The sequence below is a fragment of the Diabrotica virgifera genome, chromosome 1, assembly GCF_917563875.1.
Source record: "Diabrotica virgifera virgifera chromosome 1, PGI_DIABVI_V3a".
In the NCBI taxonomy this organism is placed as follows: Eukaryota; Metazoa; Arthropoda; class Insecta; order Coleoptera; family Chrysomelidae; genus Diabrotica; species Diabrotica virgifera.
In genome coordinates this window covers 156625214-156650433 of record NC_065443.1, presented here as the reverse complement: position 1 = coordinate 156650433, position 25220 = coordinate 156625214, and the positions used below count along the sequence as shown (strand labels likewise).

The following is a 25220-nucleotide window of genomic DNA, read 5'->3' as shown; positions in this document are numbered from 1 at the left end:
ATTTTTACCGCGTCCTCACTGGTAAAGATTTGCGTCGAACCAGCTGTTTGTCGCAAATATTTGCGTGCTCGAGGTAAATTGTGCTAATTTGGACGTGTTAGTCGCATAAATCGGACACAAAAATTTTCGACGCACACAACTCACACGCTCCATTAGTTGTCGGTTTCGAGCGAAGATCACATGATTTGAGCACCGCGTCCTCACTTGTAAAAATTTGCGACGAAAATTCTTTCGACGAACCATTAGTTCAAGACGCACGAAAAATTTACCAGTGAGGACGCAGCATTAGATGACTTAGTCCAATATGTTTCACTATAAGTATTTGCTTATACATAACATTTTCTACACTAATATAGGTACACTCAACGAAAAATGTACGTAATATCAATAAAAATGTTAATACAGACAACAAACGCAATACTTAAAATTTGTCCAATTCTTGGTTTTATTGGAACAACAAAGCGATGTTCATCAATTCATTATTTTCGTTAGTTGAGCCAACGCATTACCTACGTTTATTGAATGGATGAACATTCATGATGTATACCATAATATCACTTTATTGATATTACGAACTCTGTTCATTGAGTCAACGAACACTATTCATTGAAACAACAATGCCGTTAATTGACCGACGAAGACTATTCGTTGTGTCAATAACAGTGTTATTTCTCCTAACGTATTTCGTTTATTTCTACAATAGTATAGTATAGTTGATCCAAAAGATAGCATAACCCAGACATCCAAAGTGAAAGTTATCCTTCAACACCAAATTGTTCTACAGTGCGGTGGAATAAGTGTTGCCCCCCCCCCCTGTTAACTTGTTTATTTTAAGAATATAAGCAAAACGCTCGGACAGGACGATTTTTAAACTAACCATAGTATATTATAGCATCAACGTTTCGAACTTTACGCTATCCCTCTTCAGATGACAGCCATAACTTTGATTTTTTTAAGTGGGAAAGTACATCATGTGACACCTCATTTAAAAGCTCTTAAAATACTGAGTTCAAAAATGTATAATACTTTAATCCTGTTTGAGAGCGTAGGCGAAAAATTTCGGTCGAATTTTTTCTAAATGCAATAATTTTTTTCGAATCCTGAACAAACCAATAAATATTTTTAAAAAATTTAAACGGAGAATGAAATATTACAGTATTTTCGATGGTCCAAAGTCCCTAGGAACTCCTATAATGTTTATTTTAATAAGTCACAGTGGTGGAAAAAAGAGAAAATTTAGTGTGATTTTTAATTTCAAATATATCATTCTGCGTTTAAATTTTTCAAAAATACTTATTAGTTTTCTCAGAATTCGAAAAAAATAAATGCGTTTAAAAAGAGTTCGACCGAAATATTGGGCCTGCGATCTCAAAAAGGATTAAAGTATTATACATTTTTGAAATCAGTATTTTAAAAGCTGTTAAATGGGGTGTCACATGATGTACTTTACTATTTAAAAAAATCAAAGTTATGCCTGTCACCTGAAGAGGAATCGCGTAAAGTTCGAAACGTTGATGCTATAATATACTATGGTTAGTTTAAAGATCGACCTGTCCGAGCGTTTTGCTTATATTCTTAAAATAAACAAGTTAACAGGGGGGGGGGCAACACTTATTCCACCGCACTGTATATGGTCCACACAATGTCCAGAAAAAAGTCACACCATTTTGAGCGTCGGGTTTGGGGGGGGGGGGAGAGGGGGCAGAAATCGGTAAATTCGTAGTTTTTTAAGTTTCTCGCCAATATTTCTAAAACTATGCGGTTTAGCATGAACAACCTTCTATACAAAATTGTTCTACATTAAATTTGAAACAAAAAAGGCCCTATGCATAATCTTTCTAAAATGAACGGTTCCAAAGTTACGGAGGTAGTATAGTATAACTGGTCCAAAAAAAGGCCTAACCCTAACATCCAAAGTAAAAGTTTTCCTCCAACACCAAAATGTTCTATATGGTCCACATATTGTTCAGTAAAAAGTTACACCATTTTGAGCGTCCGGTTTGGGAGGGAGATGGGAGAGAAGCCGGTAAATTAGTAGTTTTTTTAAGTTTTTCGTCAATATTTCTAAAACTATGCTTTAGCGTAAACAATGTTATATACAAAAATGTTTCACATGAAATTTAAAACAAAAAATGTTCTATATATAATTGTTATAAAATCAACGGTTCCAGAGTTACGGAGGGTGAAAAGTCGAGGTTTTCGATACTTTTTATATTTTTTGGGCAATATTTATGATATAACTATAACAAAAACCCAGACATCCAAAGTGAAAGTTATCCTCCAACACAAAATTGTTCTATATGTTCCACAGAATGTTCAGAAAAAAGTCACACCATTTTGAGCGTCGGGTTTGGGGGGGAGAGGGGGGAGAAATCGGTAAATATAAAAAGTATCGAAAACCTCCACTTTTTACCCTCCGTAACTCTGGAACCGTTGATTTTATAACAATTATGTATGGAACCTTTTTTGTTGTAAACTTTATGTAGAACATTTTTCTATAGAACATTCCTTACGCTAAAGCATAGTTTTAGAAATATTGACGAAAAACTTAAAAAAAAACTACTAATTTATCGACTTCTCCCCCATCTCCCCCCCAAACCGGACGCTCAAAATGGTGTAACTTTTTACTGAACAATATGTGGACCAGATAGAACAATTTGGTGTTGAAGGAAAACGTTTACTTTGGATGTCTGGGTTAGGCCTTTTTTTGGACCAATTTATACTACATCCGTAACTTTGGAACCGTTCATTTTAGAAGGCTTATGCATAGGGCCTTTTTTATTTCAAATTTAACGTAGAACAATTTTGTGTAGAAGGTTGTTCATGCTAAACCGCTTAGTTTTAGAAATATTGGCGAGAAACTTAAAAAACTACGAATTTACCGATTTCTCCCCCCTCTCCCCCCCAAACCCGACGCTCAAAATGGTGTGACTTTTTTCTGGACATTGTGTGGACCATATAGAACAATTTGGTGTTGAAGGATAACTTTCACTTTGGATGTCTGGGTTTGGGTCTAACTATACCATACTACAATTATTTCCGTTTATTCTTACAATTAATTCCGTTCATTCCTACAATAAATACGGTTATTCTTACAAGCAATTCTATTCATTCTTACAATCAGTTTCGTTCATTCCTACTATGAACGTATTTTATATTAATAATAAAATGATGTTGATTAATAATAATTTTTTAAATCACCCTTTTTTGTTCTAAACCTAATGGACTTTACACTGTGTGATTTCTCATAATATGAGAAATCGTATCATGATTTCACTTATACAGTGCCCTGGAATAAGTGTTACACTCCCCCCCCCCTCTTGTTAACTTATTTATTTTTAAAAACGCTCGGACAGGTCGATTTTTAAAATAATCAAAGTATATTATAACATCAATGTTTCGAACTTTACACGATACCTCTTCAGGTGACAGGCATAACTTTGATTTTTTTTAAATGGGAAAGTACAACATCTGACAGCTCATTTAAAAGCGTTTGAAATAGTGATTCCAAAAATATATATCACTTTAACCCTTAAACTCCCAAGGGTGGGTAAAAAATGTCCACCTAATGCATATTCCATTGTAACAAATTTATTACGTGTTTAAAAATTTTTCAAAAATTATTTATTGTTAAAAAGACAGCCCTTTATCGAATGTTAATTTGGTTCTACCAATATTTTTGAAAATAAAAGTAATATCTTGGGTTAAACATGGGTGGGAACAAAAAGTACACCCTTAGTAAAACTTGTTACTAATGTTTTCTATATAATTTCTCGTTGGTAGGAACATAATTAGTATAATTATCGACGTATCATTACATAATCAACATAATTATCCGCCAATGAGGAGGCTGAAAGGAAGAATGTGGAGAAAATCGACAAATCTGAATTACTGGCTTTTGCTAGTATGTTGATTTTGATGTACATTGTAATTTTGTTGTAAGTTTGTAAATTGTTTATATTAATATTTTAGAAGATGCTGTATTTATTAAGCATAAGATTCTTAAGTTTAATCCATTTCTAACCACCCTCAATAAATATATTAGCTCCTTTGGAGGTGGACATTTTTACCCACCCTTGGGCTTACATGGAACCTAAAAAAGGTTGGGCGTTTAAGGGTTAATCCTTTTTGAGAGCGCAGGTACAAAATTTCGATCGAATTATTTTTAAACGCATTCATTTTTTTTGGAATCCTGAGAAAACTCATAAGTATTTTTGAAAAATTTAAACGCAGAATAAAAGATTACATTATTACCGAGGGCTGAAAGTCCCTTAGAATAAACAAAAAGTTTGTTTTGAATGGTATATTTGAAATTAAAAATCATACTAAATTTACTCTTTTTCACCCCTGTGACTTATTAAAATAATCATTATAGAAGTTCTCAGGAACTTCAGACCCTCGATAATATTGTAATATTTTATTCTGCGTTTAAATTTTCAAAAATACTAATTAGTTTTCTCATAATTCGAAAAAAATTTAAAAAGAATTCGACCGAAATTTCACGATAATAGATACACGAAAACTTCCTTCTACTATGGACTACACTTGGAAACGAAATGAAATTATTATTCGGCACTTCGGCAGAGGTAACAGCATTGTTTAACAAAGAATTCTTTTTTAAACAATGGTAACACAGAGAAGCTATGATAGGGGTATCACGATAAGGAAAAGCCGTTACATTTCAAATGGTCAAGCAAAACATTTATTGTCTCAACAACTACGTTTATTGTCACCATGAACACATTGATTGTGGTTATTAAACGCAATAGTAGATTGATTAATGCATTCGTTGTCACAACAATCAGTATACATCTATACAATAATCATATATTACTCTATATTAACAACATGTGTACATTGTTTTAGTGAAATCTGTACGTTGTCACGATAAACCAAGGTAATTGCTTGTCATCTACGAAATCAAGAAAGTGAGTTGCTGCCAGAATTAACATTATTTATTAAATATACGAAACTAAGTTATTGGCTGAATAAATTGAGTGTTATTGATTAATGTACTCTAGTTATTGTCACAATTATTATTCAATCATTGTGACAATAACCAAATACATTCGTCAATGTCTAAAAGTTCGTTGAAACAAAAAATTAAATTGTTGTTACAACGAAATACTATTCAATAATCACTGTTAATCAATATTACGAACTAAATTTTTTTGAATGTAGAACATATTCTAGCTTCTTCAGAAGTTAAGGTACAACTAACTTAGAGAACTGCATCATCTTGTACAACAGAGGTTGTAGTACGTGCTGGAAAACCAAGAGATGCTGGGTCCATTTCTCAATATAATAGAAACATTTAACTACATACTTCGTATTCACAAGGGCTAAAGGATTATACGAAAAAAGCTACAGGTTGACAGACCGCATGTTAAAAATCCGTGTGATATATGCATTTTTTTTTTGGTAGCAGTTTCAGTTGAGAAGTAGCGAGCTAATGTTCGCAGGGTAAGTCCTCTCTCCTGGAATCTGATTATGGATGAGTTGATAGCTAGACTCACCAATGATAGAACTAATATTTTGGACTATAAGGATGAACAGTTGTTCACTTTAGCCCATGCCAAATGTAATGGCACAGAGATATAATGCAACAGGCTCTTGGACCTGGATCCCGCGTACCAAAAAAAGTTGATTAATAACAAGCTGAAATTTTTTTAATGTCTAGTCAGACAAACTTTGATGTATGGGAACACTGGAACAAGGGAAGTTTTAATTGTGGAACAGGTTAAAAATTTGGAACGTCAGACTACGAAAACGTTCCATGTATTTTGTTGGACAGAACTTCTAATTGATTTGTTACCATTTCATTAAACTCTCATGCAAAAATTAGACTAGTACTTATCACCCACTGGGCATTTTAATTGAGTGGGACACGAAGAACATGTCAAATGACAGAAATCATGTTGGTTAGTAATAGCTAGGGATCGACAAGACAAGAATTCTTGTCTTGACAACAACTTCTTGTCTTGTCTTGAGAAAAATTCAAGAAATTAAAAAAAAATCTTGTCTTGACGTTTTCTTGACATCTTATATCTTGTCTTGACTCAAGAAATTTCAAGATCTTGAAATTTCTTGATTACCCGATCCGGTGTTTCCCCGGCGACCTTTTTATTGCGTTGCGTGCTGACACGGCCTCGACTGTCACTGGGGGGAGCCCCGAACTGCATATGTTTCCTGACTAACGAAAAATTGATGTGTAGTTGGATGCTTAAAATAAACATTTTGTATGGTTCGCACATACCTATTCTAAACTTAGCTGTCCAGGATTTCATAAAAATTATTGAACCAAATCGAAACAGTTAGACATCGAAAAGGATTTTGATTATGTGGAGGATGAGATCGAAGTATAAAATGATAGAAATGATACTGCTCTAGATTTCAATTCTCCTGTAAGTAAAATTAAATACCTCTTCAAAAAAGATCAAACACTCAGGGCAAATGCAACTTAAACTTGACAGTGCTTGCGAGGCCATAAATTATTGTAAGATGACTATGCCAAAATTAGATGTGCCTACAAAATGGCATTCAACTTTCGAGATGCTAACATGGGGTTTAAGTGTAAATAATGCTTTAACTACATTTTGCGACATCGAAAATCTAAATAATTGTAAAATATTAGATAAAGAATGGGTTCTGATTTGTAAATTTTGTCAGTATCTGAGAAGCTTTAAAACACTTTCTTCAATACTCGAGGAGGAAAAATATTGCACACTTCCATTGGTGGCAATTGGGGTAAACTTACTTTTAGACAAACTGGAAATATTTTCAATCTGCGAGAGATAAAATAAAATAAAGTGTTCAATAAATTAAAATATATTATGTTTTCTTTTTCACAAATAAATATCTAATCTTGTCTTGAAATCTAAAATTACTTCTTGTCTTGATCTTGAAATTTTCAAGAAGTTGGCGACCCCTAGTAATAGCAGTCTGATTTTTGCATCAGAGTTTAATGAAATGGTAACAAATCAATTGGATGTTCTGTCCGACAAAATATATGGGACCTTTTCGTAATCTGACATTCCAAATTTTATAACTGTTCCACACGTAAAACTTCCCCTGTTCCAGTGTTCCCGTACATCAAAGTTTGTCCGACTAGACACCGTTAAGCTATTAACAAATTTTAACCTTACTATTAATCAACTTTTTTTTGGTACGCGGTACCCAGACCTATCTGGCTATATTCACAGGTTGATTATCGAATGAAGTGTCAGAAGTCTACAATCATAAAATTTACCAAAAAGAAGAATTTAGGAGGATTAGATCCTCCAAGCTCAGGTTAGTTAATGCCCCTATTCTTCCCATTGGTACATACGCAGGCGAAACACGAACTCTCAGAAAAATAGGAAGAAAATCGAAGCCTTCGGAATATGATACACAAAAATTCTAAACTAGACATATCCTGGACACAACGCATTAGAGAAATAATGGGAATCAAACGAACAATCACGGATCATTTATCAACAAAACAACTTATCTGGTTCGGATATATACAAAGAACGGATGAACAACGAATACCGAAGGAAATACTAAAATGGCAACCAGAAGGAAAGAGAAAGAGGAAACGAGGTAGACCGAGAAAAAGTTGGAACAAAGGAATAGATAAAAAGCTGTGAGAAAGGCATTGAAGAGGACCTACTGAACAATTGGATGAAGTGGCGATTGGAAGTCGGAAAACGACGGATAACCAACGGATAACGGTATAAACCGACATGTAGTAGTAGTAGTAGTATTTTTGACAGCAAGCATGACAGCAATAACATTGTTGACAACGTAAATTCCTCCCAGATGTTTATGGGGGACAAGGTACATCCTTGTTTTACACATCAATTCAAGATATTATTATATTCTGATAAAATACATGAGAGGGGTACAACTAGTGATGTGAGTCGAGAATATTTCCAAGCGAATATTCGCGAACATCGGAAAGTTTCCGAGAATATTCGCCTATAAAAAATTCTCGAGAATATTCTCGCGTGAGAACTTTCGAGAATGTTTCCAAGAACTTTCCATAACATTTCCGAGAACTTTTGAGAATATTTCCAAGAGCCTTTTAGACATATTTCAATTTACGTGTAAGTAGCGCTATTTAATTCACACGATCGTCAAACCTATACCACTGCCAAGTACAGAAGGAACATTGAGGTTACGGGTTATTGTTTTATTTATTTATTTTTGGTTTCTTCTTGGTCGTTGAATTATTTGTTGATTTTAATTTAAATTTAATTGAAAATTGAATATATTAATTGAATTGAATTGAATATTAATAATCATTATTTTTATAATACCAATGCCTAAAGCTGGGTAATGAATGGGAATATTTCAAAAGTGAAATAATAAATAAAATGAAAATTTATAAGTGCATTTTTCCCAATCCCAGTTAACAAATAATGCTACGAGAATGACAAGGCATTTAGGTAAATTAGTCTTATTGCGTCTAAAAGTGTTTTACAGATGCTTATGGTCATAGAGGGAGAAAATTTAAAATTTTCACGGTGTATTAAACAAAACTGTCTGGATGATGAAATATTTTGAATAAAGTTGCAAAAAGTAGCAGTTGTGCTAACACCAATTTTGAAATGGATTAGGTACTTTATTGGAAGATAATATATGTTTAAAATATCCCAGGTTGTCGAGTCATTTAAGGATATAGAAAACATTTTTACCGAGAATATTCCATTACTTCCAATCAGCAAGTCTGATCAAAAGGAATGCTTATTTAAATTACAAAAAGGAAAAAAATGGCAGTGAAGCCTGTGCACTATGCTGCAAACTTACTTGATCCTTCTTTAACAGGACAAAATCTCACTGCTGAAGAGCATATAATAATATTAGCTATGTAGTCTATAGACAAGATATTAACCAATCTTCCCAAGTTTATTGGCAAAGAAAACATTTTTACAGAATTAACAAAGTTCTGTGCAAAATCAGACCCTTGGTCAATGGATTTTATTTGGCTTTCAGCACGATCAGTAGATTATATAAGCTGGTGGCAAGGAATGTGCACCAAAACTTCTTTAAAAGATTTGGAAATTACAATACTGGGGTTACCAGCTTCCTCCGCTGAAACAGGGCATAGTTTTAGCACGTACCCTTTCATAAATAATAAAAAGAGAAATAGACTGAGTGTAGATAGAGCAGACTCTATCTCAAAAACTCCTCAAAAATCATAAACATGGGAAAACAGTATCTGATGAGAGTCCTTCTATAACTCATATGTTGAAACCAGGGCAAAGTTCTAAATTCATCAGAAAATGAAAGATTAAATGAAAAGAAATGAAAGAAATAAAGAAAGCTAACTACTGATTTGTATAATTTATTATAAAAATTTAATAAAAATGCAATATTTCCTAAGTTTCCGAAAGTTTCCAATATTCCCGGAAAGTTTCAGGAAACTTTCCGGCGTTCGAATCTTCCCGGAAATTTTACATCACTAGGTACAACTTTATTTTTATGTATTGACGTTCCAATATTATATTTTTGAAATTAATTTTACTTTTATTTATTACTAATATTATACTGAAATTGCTTATAATTGTAGCAATCCCTAGACTGTACCGGATATAAATAGTTAACTAACCACAATGACAATCACGTGCATATCATGTAGTAAATTTTGCTATGTTTGTTCATTCTTTATAAGACAATTGTCGTATTATTGTGTTGTCGCCTAGCGCCTTGAATCGATAAATTATTTAGATTGATACATATTTGGTGTATTGTATTAATGGTAGTATAAAATATTTACTTGAAGGACTTTCAAGTGTAATTTTTTAACCAGTACGTGATTTATTTATTAACAAAAAATCAATAGTACCTAATATTTTACATTTGTTTCATTACTCTACTCTACACTCTACATTTCTACATTATTAACATAATTTTTTGCAAATTAACTGCATGTTATATTATTTAAAAAAACACACACACACACACACAAACCTAATGCTTCTTTTTAGTAGATTTGGTGATGTGGAACAATCCGTCTTTTTTTAGTTTCTAAAAAACAAAAAAAATTAAATAATAAGAAGAATAACAATAAAAGTTAAACAGTTTGTAAATGAATATTTCTCGTCGTGGGTACATTTGATTTTGAGTTTGACAATAAATGGGATCATCGTCGACACTAAACAAAAAAAAAAAAGTATTAATTTTAGAAAATATACAACGAAAAACAATTTCCTGTAGTCGGCTGTGTACCATTAATCACAAAAAATTAATTGCAGTCCTTTTTTTTTCGAAGTAAAAATTTAATCATCAGTGCTGCTTATACATCATATTGAGGGGTCATGCTGTCCTGTACAATAGAAAGCACAGGACAACACTTGATAGCCTGTCTCCAAATGTCACAATGACCATCCGCCCATTCATTCCCAACCAGTATGGCTCCGAAAGCTCTTCTGCACTCTCAGTAAGCTGCAGCGGCCCTCTTCAACTTGGCGTCCACATGTTCCTTCCATGTCAGTTTAGAATCCTGGATCACTCTTAGGTACTTCACTGACTTGGAAATCGCTAGTGCTTTGCCATAGAAGTTAGGCTCTCTAGTAGATCCTTCTCCGAGTAAACGGAACGACAGTAGTCTTCACAGGATTAACCCCGAGAGACTACTTCCGGCACTATTCCTCAACGAGCCCGAGGGCCATCTGAGCGACCTCGTGCACTGTTCCCGGGAAGAGCCCCTCAATCAGTAAAACTACGTCATCGGCGGTGGCTTGTACATACATACTACATACCTTGTTCGGAGAGTCGCTGAAGAAGGCCGTCAACCACCAGACACTACAGCAGGGGGACAGAACTCCTCACTGAGGGCAACCACGAGGTGCCGACAACCGACCCCAACAACCGTTCCGGTACGCAGCTATCTGCCTCTGAGAAAGCAGGGCCCGGATATAACTGGCCAAGTTTTGGCCAATCCCATGCTTTTCAGCAGCATCACACACGGAATCAAAAGTAGCGCAGCTAAAGACGCCCTCAATATTCATAAAGATACCCAAGTTATAGATGCAGGGCCAATATACCGAAGATGCAGGGCTACCCCTAAGTGCTCCATTACGTGTGGACCGGTCCACTAGTCTCTCTAGAGCATTTAAAAGAAAGGATTGGCCGGAACGATTTAGCAAGAGTAAAATCAGTTTTACCCTGCTTAGGAATAAATACGACTCCTCCAGGGTAAAGGAATATATGTACCCTATCGCAAGACAAGCCCTAAGTATCCTGACCAGTGTGGAAGCAATAAGGTCCAAACCCTGCTGAAGCAGAGCCGGTATAATTTCGTCCTCACCTGGTGACTTAAAGGGAGATAAACCCCTAACAGCCCACTACACCTTCGTATACAATACTACCATGTTCGCCATCCGGAACTCTCCCCCATTCGCGGGAGGCTAGCCGTGGCTAGGACAGTATCCTCGTCCAAACCCTCCGGGAAGTGAGTGTCCAAGGTAGTCCCGAGGACTTCCTCATCAGCTGAAGATAGGGTCTCACTAGGAATACGGACCTGACCCACTCCCGGAGTCGAATCTTTGGAGAGGACATGATGGTGCCTAGCTGCAGCGGACATGTGTTCCACGCTGTGGTCGCTGTGACAGTAGGCTCTCTAAGAACTCATCTTTGACCTCTTAATCAGAGACTTGTATTTCCTCTGAGCCTCCTTAAAGGAGTCCCAGTGGGCAGGCTAACCAGTCCTCTTGGCCCTATTGAAGAGAGCCCGAGCCAGTTTACGTTGTCTGTCTACCTAACGTGTCCACCAGGGAAAAGCGAAACCAGCTCTGCTCTGTATAAAAGGGCAGCTAGCTCTATATGCCGAGGTTAGGGCTTCGGATAAGTGATCCAAGGAGATCTCTATCTCAGCTCCGCCTCGACAGGAGGAGTCGAGAGGGGTCACGAGATTATGGCTGAGCTCCTCTCAAAAGAAGTCCCAGTCTGTAGCTCTTGGATTCATATATGAAACATTTTGGAGCTTAAGAACCTTCAGCGTAACGAGAATGTGTCTCTGATCTGACAGCGACTTCCTCGGACAGGACCCACTCCGAAACCAGTCCCACTAACGCTCTAGAACATAAAGTGAGGTCGATAACCTGACTTCTTCTAGACGTCATAAATATAGTTACCGAGGCCCGGTTCAGAATTTCTCAGTCGGTTTCCGAGCAATAGTGCAGCAGGGACGCACCCCGGGGATTTACATCTGTACTCCCCACACTATGTGGTGGGAGTTGGAATCACACCCTACAATCTACAAGGAGCGGAAGTCGCAGGTCAACTCCGTCATTTCCGTTGTTGGAGGGGGTTCTGGTGAATCATAAGGAAAGTAGGCAGAACAGACCATCATCTCCTTCCACGTCTCACCAACTTTAAACGTCACCTTTACCGCCACAAGGTCTCGCAAACAGAAGTCCTGTAGCAGTAGCAGACTACGTGAAACACTTTGTATACTATTCTGGATACTTAAATATATTTAGATTTTCACATTTTTGTTTTTTGAATCCAGTATTTGTCCAATCCATTTTTTACATTGGACAGGTATATTCTTGAATTGTGGTCATCAACTAGAATTAAAGCAATTTAAGTTGTCTCCAAAATAAGTATCGTGTAAAGCTACCCTTTTACTGTCAAATACTGCTATCAGAAGATCAATTAAGTTAAGTTATATGTGTCTGTTCCGTGGTGTGGTTGGATGCGTGTAATAACCTTATCGCCCACGGAAACAAATAAAATAATAAATAAATGTAAAACAACAAATTGTCAATAATATCTTTATTTCGGTAAAAGAGCGTACTTCTGTCTCGAAAGAGGGTATGTTATTCTTTTCCGACCGACAGCTTGTAACTGACTGACTGAACTCTTTAATTTGTCATCTGTGGTTTTAAAATCTGAAGGTCCTTACCCTATGGCCTTCTCTTCTTAAGGTGCCTATCCGTTCCGGATGTTGGCGATCAGCATGGCTATCCTATGGCCAGACAGGCGATAATTTATTAGATATCGATGGCCTGATACCAAAAGTGGCTAACTACAAAATCGTCGTTTTCGATTAAATGAAATTTTAAGTTTAACCCTGTCGATCAAATCAGGTCTTTCAAATCAAATTATTGATTCTCTATAAAATATTAGGTAGTAATACTGACAAACACTTTATATACAGGAATAATAAATAGTTCGTTAAATTATTCGCCTGGAAAAGGTTTTCCGTAATAAAATGCACGTAGCTACATTTGGAACTTAACTTTATTTTAAGAGGATGGGTACGTATTTTCGGCTGCACTGCTATTCAAATGGGGATTAATTTTTTTCGAATCCTGAGAAAACTAATAAGTATTTTTGAAAAATTTAAACGCAGAATGAAAGATTACGTTATTAGCGAGGGCCGAAACTCCCTGAGAACTTCTATAATGTTTATTTTAATAAGTTACAGGGGTGAAAACTAGGAGAAAATTTAGTGTCATTTTTAATTTCAAATATCTCATTCAAAATAACCTTTTTATTTATTCTAAGGGACTTTCGGCCCTCAGTAATAATTTATTCTTTCATTCTGCGTTTAAATTTTTCAAAAATATTTATTGGTTTTTTCAGGATTCGAAAAAAATGAACACGATGTCTGTGGTAATATTTTCCAAATCTATCTTTGTCTTACAACGCACTCAGTCGAATATAATATCAGTCAGACAGTGACAATTTTAAATATTTGACATGGCATCGGGAATATTTTGAGTTATTGATTAAATAATATTAATATATAGTGTATTTGATAAATAATTGATTTAAGACGTGAACTTAATAAAATGTTATTTATTGTGTATTATTTGTGGAAGATCCAAGCAGAGAATACTTCAGAATAATATATTCTGTGATCCAAATCTAAGTATTTTGTTGTTAAAGATGTTCAAAATTGTAGGTGTTCCATAGTAACAGTATATTTTAAAAAATCACTTTAACACTTTTCCTCTTCTTTTCTCTATTGAGTATTAGTTTTTTTGTACATGTAAATTATTACAATGACTGAATACATAGTTAGTGAAAAAATTATCACATTTATTAACTGAATTAATAATTTGCAATTATACAAATATAACAGTTATCCAAGAACATTCAAAAGCCATCTCTTTACGTTAATGATGACATTTTCAAGTAGAATGACATTCTAGTAATGTTTACATATCCATACCAGTGTGAGTTTTACTACACGTAATTTGCCGTTTAAAGACAGAAAAAGTAGGGATAGCCGTAAAATATTTGCGAATTATGTTCCGATAGCCTTAAATTGAAAAATGAATACTGGTTATCTACAATATTACAACTACAGTAAAATTTATAAAAATAAGTAACAAATAAACAAAGGTGTAAACTTCTTGTAAAATAAATATTTCAAAAAAAATCTTGGTCTTCCTGGTTATTTATATCGGGTAATACAGTCTCATCCTCAATATCTGGATTTCCAATTAAGTCTCTATAAAAGGCTCTACAATCATCGGGAAAATTTGCGGCACTACTGATTTCTTTTAAGCTTTGAAGTTTTGCAGCCGATATTTTTCTTTTTTCCTCAAACAAAGGCTTTAAACAATTTTCCATGGTGGACATTATAACTCTTCGACCCCTACGGGGAACAATCAATATTTTGTGAAATACTTCTTCATCTAAATGGATTTTAACGTACATCACCATGGGCGCCCGCAGGATTTTTTTTCAGGGGGGGCAAAATAAAAAACTGTTGTATGTAATACTTATATTTTTAAAACGTTAAGAAAACAAAATATTGCAACTTCTTTTAGGAACAAATAACAAAACCACGAAAGCAACTCTTAAAAAATACAAAACAAAATATTATAATAAATGTTATTAATGCTAAAAGGTAATAAAAGTAATACCTAAATGTAATACAAAATAGCATGCAATTTTATTCTTAACTAAAAACCAGTCTTCTGTTATTTTGACAAAATTCGTCTAGTATTTTAGTGGAAAAATTGGAAATATTTAATAGACTATTTCGATGGATACTCAACAATGCTAGCCCAACAAGTCTATCTTGTCCCATTGTAGCTCTTATCCACGTTTTAATCCTGCGTAAGGTGCTAAAACTCCGTTCAATTGTGCAGGTAGTACACGGCAAAGTAAGTAGAAGAATGCAGCTATCTTTGATAGCAGGAAAAAATTTACAGTGCTGAATAAGATCTTCAATGGTTATGTTCTCAGCTATTTGAGATTGAGATAAATACTCTCTCCAAATATTTAATTCGCTTTCCAAATTCTCAATGTTGTATAGATTTCCTACCTTAATTGCGAAAGATTTAACATCTAAAGATTTTATATTTTTTGGTAAAATATTAAACAAAGAGAAGGCGACTTCATGTTCTTTAGAAAATCTTGTTTTTAAGGCAAGAATCAGATGATCTAAATATGGTAGTATAAATATAGATTTTCTAAAATAATCTTCTGCTGAATCAGATTCATAGTTAGATCTATGAATTTGTCGACCGCAAATTCGTGGTTTTCCCACTTCTATGTTGAGGGTCTCACAGATAGATAATGCATAGGAAAAAATGTCTGCAAAATTTGAATCAACCTCTGAGCGCTGTTTTTCACAAGTCCTGGTAATTAAATTTATGTGGTGATGAACATCTACAAAATTAATTGAAATACCTTGTAGCGTATTTGCAATGGGCTCTAAAATATTTGAATATTTACTTGCCACAACTAGACAAATAACAAACGTAAAGGAATTTAAGGCAGCCCATAACTGAGCTGCTCTTTTTGTAGTAGAAGAGTTCATTAAAATTTGCCCAGTTTTTATACCAAAAAGTGTTTTAAAAATTATTTTAAAATTTTCAGCAAAAATCCGCAAAGCTTTATATTTAGCTGACCAACGAGTTTCACAAAACAAAGGTATATTGGGAATTAGGTTTCTTCTTAGAGTACTCTCTCTAAAAAATACTATTACGTCTTTAACAGTACCTATGGTATTTCGAATTTCAACTATTTTACTAATGTCGTTTATGACTAAATTTAATCTATGGGAGGCACAATGAAAATAGAATGCTTTTTTATACTTATCTTGTACTATCTTCTGAACCCCGTGAATTTCACCAGCCATTGTTGAGCATCCATCATAGCCCTGCCCTACAAGTTTGTCCATGTTTAAACCTGATGTTTCCAAAAACTCCAAAATAGAATAAGCTATGCTATCAGCGTTTAGTTTATCTAATTTCACAAAACCAAGAAACTCTTCTTTCACCGTAAAATTTTCATTTTCTTTGTATACATACCGTATACCAACAGATAACTGTTCATGTCCCGAAATGTCCGCAGTCTCATCAGCCATAACACTAAAATATTTGGAAGAATTTGCTTCTTCGACAATATTTTTTAATATTACATGTCCTGCCAATGAAATTATTTCATTTTGGATCCTGTGAGAAGTGTATTTAGAGTTACCACCTGCGTTCAACAAGTGATTCTCTAAAGTTGTATCACCAGCGTCTATCCTGAATTTTAAGAGATCCAAAAAATTTCCAGAATTTTTGCTGCTTTCTCTTAAAGGCATATCATGAGTTCCACAAAAAACTATTGTTTTTATAATTGGAAGAATTTTTTTTCTATTTTCCGCTACATTTATTTGCTTTCCCTCATCAATCAGAGACAATATATCTAGTTTTTTATTGGACATCACATCAATAAAATTTTTGGAACGGATAATTGAATCTTTTTGCCAGGCAGAATTAGAATGGTTCTTGGCCTGCGTGTGGAAATCCCTGTACTTTATAAATGGCCTTGTTATAAATGCGCCTAAGGTACTACCGTGTGTCACAACAGGTGGGAAAACCACACAATACTTACAAAGGGCACCTTTAAGAACTTTGGAATAAACCAACCAGTCATATTGTTGAAGCCATTTGTGTACAAACGGCCGTTTATTTGGATCAACATCTTGCTTAAAATCATAGGTAGGGGACGGCGTATACGGACTTCTTAATATATCGTATTGGTATTTTTGTTTATCTTGAATCGACGAGGAATTTACAAAATTTCCAATGTCTTCTGATTGACCGTCTGGAAATATTCGGGCAATGGTTTCTTGTACATCAGGCTGATCTGCTGTCTCCGCTAAAGTATTTCTATTCGAAGAAGTGCTAGGCTCTGCTTCCTTTACTGCATGTTCATGTTCCCCTTCTTCTTCGCGTGCTATGTCACTACTTGTGCTAGGGATAGGGCTACGAGTTGAAGCCTTATTCTTTTTGGAATCGGTAACTTCCTCGAGGGCGGTTGTTTTTCTTTTAAAGAATGTTCGAATGTCCATTTTTTTCTAAAGAATAAACCAGCAAAACTATAGTCATGCAGTTTAAGGAAAATGTTAATAAATCAAATTACCTGATAAGGATTGTGTTTGTATTAAATGATAGAAACCGGAAACCGCCCGTAAGGCTAACACGATAATAATAAAATTAAATACACTGCGAATATCAACGCAAAGAAAATAAACAACGGCTGTGAACTCTGAGCGGCTTGACGAAAACAGGTAGAATGGTGGTGCGTGGCCGGATTATCTATCACCATCACCACCACCACCATGTCGATATATCAGTATCAGAGTGCACCAACTCAAAAAACATAGTTCTTCACAAATTAACTTAAACTTATTTTCTCTGGGAGCAAATATTTTTAATCTGTTTTAAATGGTCCATTTGTTTTTCAAATAGAAAAAAATTTTGGAATTAGATGTTTATTTTATGGTTCTTTTAGATGATAATTTTTGTTTCATTTTTTTTAAAGAATTCAGATTTTTTTTGAGTTGGTGCACTATGAAACTGTCGACACATGATTTTTTTAACAGTTAGTGCATTTTGTATAGGGTATTTGTATGGAATTTAATTAAAATGATTTTTTTTATAAAATCATTATTGTTTCCCTGTTATGAAAAAATATAATAAAATCAAAATAATTTTGAATTGTCTTATTATTAAAACTATCTTATTTTGTGTGGCTGGTCTTTCTCAACTCTTAGAATTTGTATTTCGCTCCATTTTATTTTGTCTCCGGCTTCATTTATATGAAAAATTTCATACACTTCAGCAACTTCTTCTGTAGCGTACCAGGCCGTCCAGTTTTCTTCTTCTCATCTTCTTCTTTTTGTATAGACATGACTCTGTCTGTTTTTACAATGTGCCTCTAGTAAGTTGTCGTTCCATTATTTTCGTGGTCTTCCCACTGATCGTCTTCGTATTGGAGAACCGTCTCTCGCTGTCCTGACTACTATATTTGTTGTCATTCGGCTTATGTGGTCATTCCATTCTATTCCTCAGTTTTATACCTAGTTATTGAATGTTATCCACCTTGCATCTCCGTCGTATATCTGTACTTCTAGCTTGTCGCATAGAGTCTTACTATCGATTTTTCGAAGGATTTTCATCTCCGCTGTTTCGAGCAATCTTTTTGTCCTCTCTGTGTCGGGTCGTATTTCTGCCGCGTATATCATTATTGGTTTGATTACTGTTTTGTAAATTCTGCCTTTCATTTCTTTTCCCATATTTTTATCGGAAGTTTTTTTAGCCAGGCTAATTATTATTGGTAGCAGTTGCGATAAAATATAGAGCGGGTTTCCTTTTAGGTATTTTTTTTTCTTTTTCTGCGAGGGCGTGCATCTTATCACCCTCATTTTGAGTATGTCCAACTACTAAGCATTTGTAGGCTACGCTTTTTATTGCTAAGTTTTGACAGCAATATAAAAACAAGCAAGCAATGAACTTGTTTTTGTTTTCGCCCAGGCAATTATCGGAGTAAAATATGTGCTCATATTGAGGCCCATGGTTCTTTAGATACTGTCAAAAACACATATTTATTTCATTAAAACCTCTGCTTGCGATACGTCCGTGCCACAAAAAACTATAGCCATGTTTGTGAGAAATATAAAATATAGTGAAGTTGCGACATGATAGGCGTCTCAAGTAAAAAAAATCACTCAGATCTCCATTTGGTAGTGATAATACAACTTGGAGATGAAAGCAACAAACTACAGTACTGTCATCTTCCTTTAAATCCCTGATATCCAACTCCTTTTCTAACCGAATCCGATTTTTTTCTTTGATATGTGCATCATACTTAAGTTGTTGTAATACTTTTTACAACACTGGCCTTTTTTGGCTGAAAAAAGGCAATATTAAATTCCCTGTTGAAAATTTTGGTGTAATAATGGAGTTTTATGGGAATTTTCAGTTCTCCTCTACATTTTTCTTGGTACAACTCAGTTTACAGATTTATTTTTTCTTGCTCCGCAATAATGAGAGTCAATTACTGGAAAAGATTTGATGTGGGACCGCACGAATTTTTTCATCATCTAGCACCATTGATCTCCAAGCATTTTTTTTCTCCGCGATTGTCTTTCTGTGCAAACCCTAGCTCTGTTTTTTTTAATTACTGTGCATGCTTTTTCATTATTATCCTATTCGAAATGTTCAAAGTGTTCATAAAGAAAACTTACTCTAATTTTTTCATTTCTTATCTCAAAGAAATAAGCTCTATTTTCGCTTCTAAGACTCCCTTCTTTCTTATATAGTCGGTTCGCTAAACTCAGACACAACTGGCTAGTAACTTTAGTAAGTAATTTTTCCAATTTGATAATATGTATTGGCAAAAAAATAATTACTAAATAGTTAATAATAATTACTTAATAGTTAGTAATTTTGTCAATTGTGGCAAAATTGGCCAAAAACAAAAAAATTCCTACTTAAATCACTAGCCAGTTGTGTCTGAGTTTAGCGAACCGACTATATTGATATTTTGGCTTAACTGGCATTACATTGGTAACTATAAAATCTCGCTGCCTATTTACATCACCAAGACCTCAGTAGTTATTTAGCAGCTCTTCTCTTTCTGTATCACTAAATTTTTCCGAACATTTAATTTAGCAACGGTCACTGCAACCAGCTTTCACAGACCATTTTGAGTTAGTAGCTGACAATAGTTCTACCGAGCAAGTTTCATTATGCACTAACTCAAAGTGGTGCGGTATGAAACTACGACGTTCTAAACAAAATATTCGATTCTGCATGTTGACAAGTCAAAATTTTTACGATGGTGTTGGAATTTTGAGATGGTGTAATTTGAAACTGATAAATAAACATATTTTAACCATTTCCTCATACTTATCTCAATATTGAAAAATTTTGAGTTGGTGCAGTCTGATACTGATGTATCGATGTGATTGTGCTTGTGCTACGACGTTGCCGGTTGCATTCAAAAGGCGCGTAGGTTCGTAGGTATTCGACGTATTATATTTAATATCTTAGACCATGGTCTAAGTTTAATATAATATTATCTCCATAATTTTGTTTTTGGTTTATATACTTGTATAATATACCTTTTATGTCAACGTAGAGGTATTAACTTTTTAGGTTTGAGTACAGAAAAATATACAAAATAGTAAAATCTCAGGGGGGGCCACGGCCCCCCCTGGCCCCTCTCTGCGGGCGCCCATGTACATCACAAAAGGATTAGTTTTTTCATAACGAATCCACTTAATGTCACGCCAATTAATCACAGTTCCATCTTCAGCTTTGTTTCGATTAACCATTTAAGTTTTACAAGGACTTTCCAATCGGTAAAGGTAAGGTCAGGTGTTATATAAACTTTATATTTTGGAGCATTTCCTTTTGCGTTCTTTACAATAGTTACCCATTCATGCGGCAAGTATACAGGGGTATTTTTGGCCGCAGTTTCTATTATAGCATGCATTGAGTCACATTCCATTTGACTGTGACCAGAGATAAGAAATTTCTGATCGATTACTTCAATAGGTAAAGCCTGAACAGCATATAGAAACATGGCAGCAACAAATTGATTTTTGTTCTGACCCCCGCAAGTATCACTGAATAGTCTAACACTTTTAATTGTTTGGGGGAGGCTCCTAAGCTGGTGAAACAAGCAAGACGCTACTTCTGAGGGCCCACGTCCACCCTAAATCTCAGTCCACATGAAACATTTACCAGTATTATTTCCAGTATTGAAAATCGTAAAATTATAAGTAGCAAGTTTCGTTTTATAAAATAGAACCGGATTTGTCGGATCTTTTGGAACGTACAGGACCTGTTGCAGGTCAAAATTACAGGCGTGTATGGTTGAGTTATTTAACACAGCGGCAATTAAATCAGAATTTTTTTCATCTCTTGCCCTGTTTTTTAGTTGTATGTGGCAATCGTAGTTCTGCTGTAGCGTGTGCTTGTCTGCAGGATTTGCTTTTTCATTAGTAGTACATGTCACACACTGGTCTTTCTTTGGTATATGAAATGATAAATTAAAATGATTATTAAATACTTGTCGGTAGTACGATTCTTTGAGACAAGTTTTATTATTTACCATGCCCTCTGATTGATAAAGTTTGAACATGGTAGAAATATTCAATTTTGGATCTAAGTAAAATCTTATTAAGTATTTGCGGCAATAATGAGATGCCATAGTGGGAAACTTTTGATATGTTCTTTCAAAAATGTTAGTGATTCATCGGATATTTTTGATGTTCTATAGCCGCCCCTTTTATCATGTTCAGTAGTAGTACTATTGGGGAAACGTTTTTTAATTGCAAAATTTAGTACTCCTTTTTTTATGCCTAGAGTTTGTAAAACATTGTCCTACATACTCTTAGACAAATATTTTCAATAAAGTTTCATTATTACTTAAATCCGCTTTATAAAACAAATGGTGCTAACTTCACCTACATCGAAAGATGTCCATTCCAAAGGTGGCTTTGTGTTAATAGCTACATATGGAACTGTGAACTACGTTCATTGTGTACATAGATACTAATGGTTCTCTATATTCTGGCACCAATTTTTAAATTAATGCAATTCGCCACATTTGGAACAAAACTTAAAATAATTATGCAGTGTACTATGTAAATAGCTCAAAAATGGAAAAATTGTAGTTAGCCACATTTGGAACCAAGCCATCGATATGGTATTTTAAAACTGAAAAGGGATTTAGGTAGAAACTGAAAAGGCCATTAATGTTATACATATAGTTTCGTATATTAATAAGCCGTATCATTTCGTTTAGGGAGAAAAGTTATTAAAAATTAATAATTAAAAAAATTAAAATATTAGTTGAAACATGTCCCTACATGTCGAATAAACTACTTAGAATTACATGTGTGAATAGAAAGACATCACAAATATAATATTTCTTACTATATCAAAAGACTTATTTGAACATAAATGACCATACATTCGTAGCCGTTTTATTTTGATTTCAATGTTGGAGGTGGTCTTTACAAGCCTGTTTTACTGTTTAGTAAATTCTTAATATTTAATCCTTTTTTTTTCTGTTTCAGACTGATAGTGAAGTGGCATGTGAAGAAGCAGCCCGTTTAACAGCAGAACAACAAGAAGATGAATTCGAGGATGAGTACTGCTATTACCACGATCTTCCGCCCCCTCCCGATGGGGGGTACGGTTGGGTCGTGGTATTCGCTTCGTTCATGTGTAACATGATCGTGGACGGTATAGCCTATACGTTTGGTATTTTCCTCTCCGATATAGTATTTTATTATGATGAAACTAAAGGAAGAACGGCCTGGGTGGGATCCCTCCTTTCGGGAATGTACCTTAGCGCGGGTCCGCTAGTAAGTGCTTTGACGAACAAGTTCGGTTGTAGAGCAGTGTGTATTTCGGGAAGTATTATTGCCACTATTGCTTTCGTATTATCGATATTCAGTCCAACTGTGAACTGGCTTATGTTTACGTATGGATTTATAGGAGGAATCGGTTTCGGTTTGATCTATCTGCCGGCAGTAGTTTGTGTCGGGTACTATTTTGAAACAAAGAGGTCGCTAGCAACGGGAATAGCAGTATGTGGATCAGGTGTAGGTACATTCACTTTCGCGCCTCTAGCTACTGCTCTTTTGGAAGAATACGGTTGGAGAGGTGCAAATCTTATACTGGCAGGGCTGATTCTCAATTGTATCTTATTTGGTGCTTTGATGAGACCATTGGAATATCCAAAAGATGGCGGAGAGAAACCTCTTTTGCAGCGAATGGCAGAAGAACGGAAGTTGGCGATGGAAAGAGGCAGTATCGGTGGATCTTACTTTATGGTGCAACTTCCTGATGGAACTATGGAGAAAAGACAGAAGCAACCTATTAATAGAGATCCTGGAGTTCATTCTAGTTTAGCTTTAGATCAACTAGCTGCAGGAAGTAATATTACACCAATTCCCACTGTACCTACGCTTCCAACTATAACAGAAGCTAAAGTCACCGAACATAGCGGCAGCTCTGGAACACCTAGTCCAAGAGAAAGTATTACGGAGATGAAATCCGGTAAAAAAGTAGAAAACGGTCCGTCGGAAACAAGCCAAAGAGTAAGAAGAGATTCGGATAACAGCGCCATCGAAGTACCTAGAAACCCTAAAATTATACCTAGAAATGCTAGTCAACCGGCTTTTACAACGCACGTTCAAGGTTTACCGAAGAATGGATCTGTGCCTACTTTTGATAGAATGAGGAAAACTTCGTTCGGAGAGAGGTTCAAACCAACGTTAGTTCCTATTATATCGTCTTCGAGAAATGCAGTCAACAGTTCCAACGGAGATATGAGAAGAAAGAGAAACGACTCCACTGGTTCATTCATCAGTAGAAATATTAGCAGGAATGCAAGTGATGTAAGTACTGAATGTTTTATTGTGTAATATAGATATAAATATTCTGGTTTACAAATGTAAACACATGCTCTTGAACACAAGTCCATAAGATATGACTTGTTTAAAGGTTTTAATAATTTATCTGTCTCTTCCCATTCTCTATCTCTTCCCATTCTGTGCAACATCATTTCGTTCGTAATATGATTGGTCCACGGAAACTTCTCCTGAAAAGCCACATCTCAAAATCTTCCAGCTTTCTCATTAAGTTAACATTAACATACCAAGCTTCGACACCATAAAGAAGAGTAGAGTGGATATAACATTTTATCATCCGATATCGGATTTACAGATCGAGTCTTTGGTTACTCAGAACTTTCCTCATCTTCAAAAAGGCTGTTCTTCATTGCTCTATTCTTGATCGAATTTCGGATTTAGATCTTCCGTAATCCAGGCTCCTAAGTATTTCGTTTTGTCCACTTGTTCGATATCTTCATTTTTCATCTGGATCCTTGTGATGTCATATTGTCAAATATTGTGTTCAATATTTTTCAAAAACCTATCAAATGACAACAAACACGGCTCCCCATTTCACTCCCTGGTGATAGGATGGGGGGCAACTTTAAAATCTTAAATAGGAACCCGCATTTTTTATTATAGGTTTGGATTCCTTATGTAAAAATAAGTCATTTTTATTGTAGACGTTCTTTCGAATTATTGAGAGATGGCGTTAAAATCGAAAAAAAAAACGATTTATCCTTATACCCTCCTAAGAAAATTATAGAAACTGTCTAATATCTCGGAAAATACACTTTTAAATGAAAAACTGAAAACCACGTGTTCATTATTTTTCAAAAATCTGTCGAATGACACCAAACGTGACCCCACACTACCCCTTGGGAGTGAAATGGGGGATAACTTTGAAAGCTTTAATAGGAACCCCATTTTTTATTGTAGATTCTGATTCTACAAAACATTATTAAAAAACTATTTTCCGTGCCACTAAAATTAGTTTGCGGAATATTTAGTTCTTTTTCACGCGGAATCCTAATATCCATTGAAAAATGTTGTTCTCCATTTAAGATCCCGCCTAACTCCCAAGGGTGGTAGTGCAGGGTCATGTTTGGTGCCATTCGATAGATTTGTAAAAAATATTAAACCCACGTTTTTGGTTTTTCATTTGGAAATTTATTTTTCGAAATATTAGACTATTTCTTAAGGCCATGGGTACATAATTCGCAAATATTTTACGGCTATCCCTACCTTTTCTGTCTTTACATGACAAATTACGTGTAGTAAAATTCACACTGGTATGGATATTTAAATATTACTAGAATGTCATTCTACTTGACAATGTCATAACTAACTTAAAGAGATGGCTTTTGAATGTTCTTGGATAACTGTTATTTTTTGTATAATTGCAAATTATTAATTCAGTTAATTAATGTGATAATTTGTTCACTAACTATGTATTCAGTGATTGTAATAATTTATATGTACCTACAACAAAAACTAATACTCGATCGAGAAAAGAGGAAAAGTGTGAAAGTGATTTTTTAATAATATATTGTTACTATGGAACGCTTACAATTTTGAACAT

At 34.8% G+C, this 25220-nt stretch overlaps 1 protein-coding gene across 3 annotated transcripts in view; it reads left to right on the top strand.

Annotated features, from left to right (window-relative positions):
* The window catches only part of LOC126878779 (monocarboxylate transporter 3), a 407545-nt gene that overhangs the window by 195486 nt on the left and 186839 nt on the right, over positions 1–25220 (top strand). For all 3 annotated transcript variants that reach the window (XM_050641676.1, XM_050641677.1, XM_050641678.1), the window contains exon 2: positions 22316–23644. In XM_050641676.1, coding sequence (XP_050497633.1) covers positions 22316–23644 — 1329 coding nt within the window. The remainder of the gene's footprint in view (positions 1–22315; positions 23645–25220) is intronic.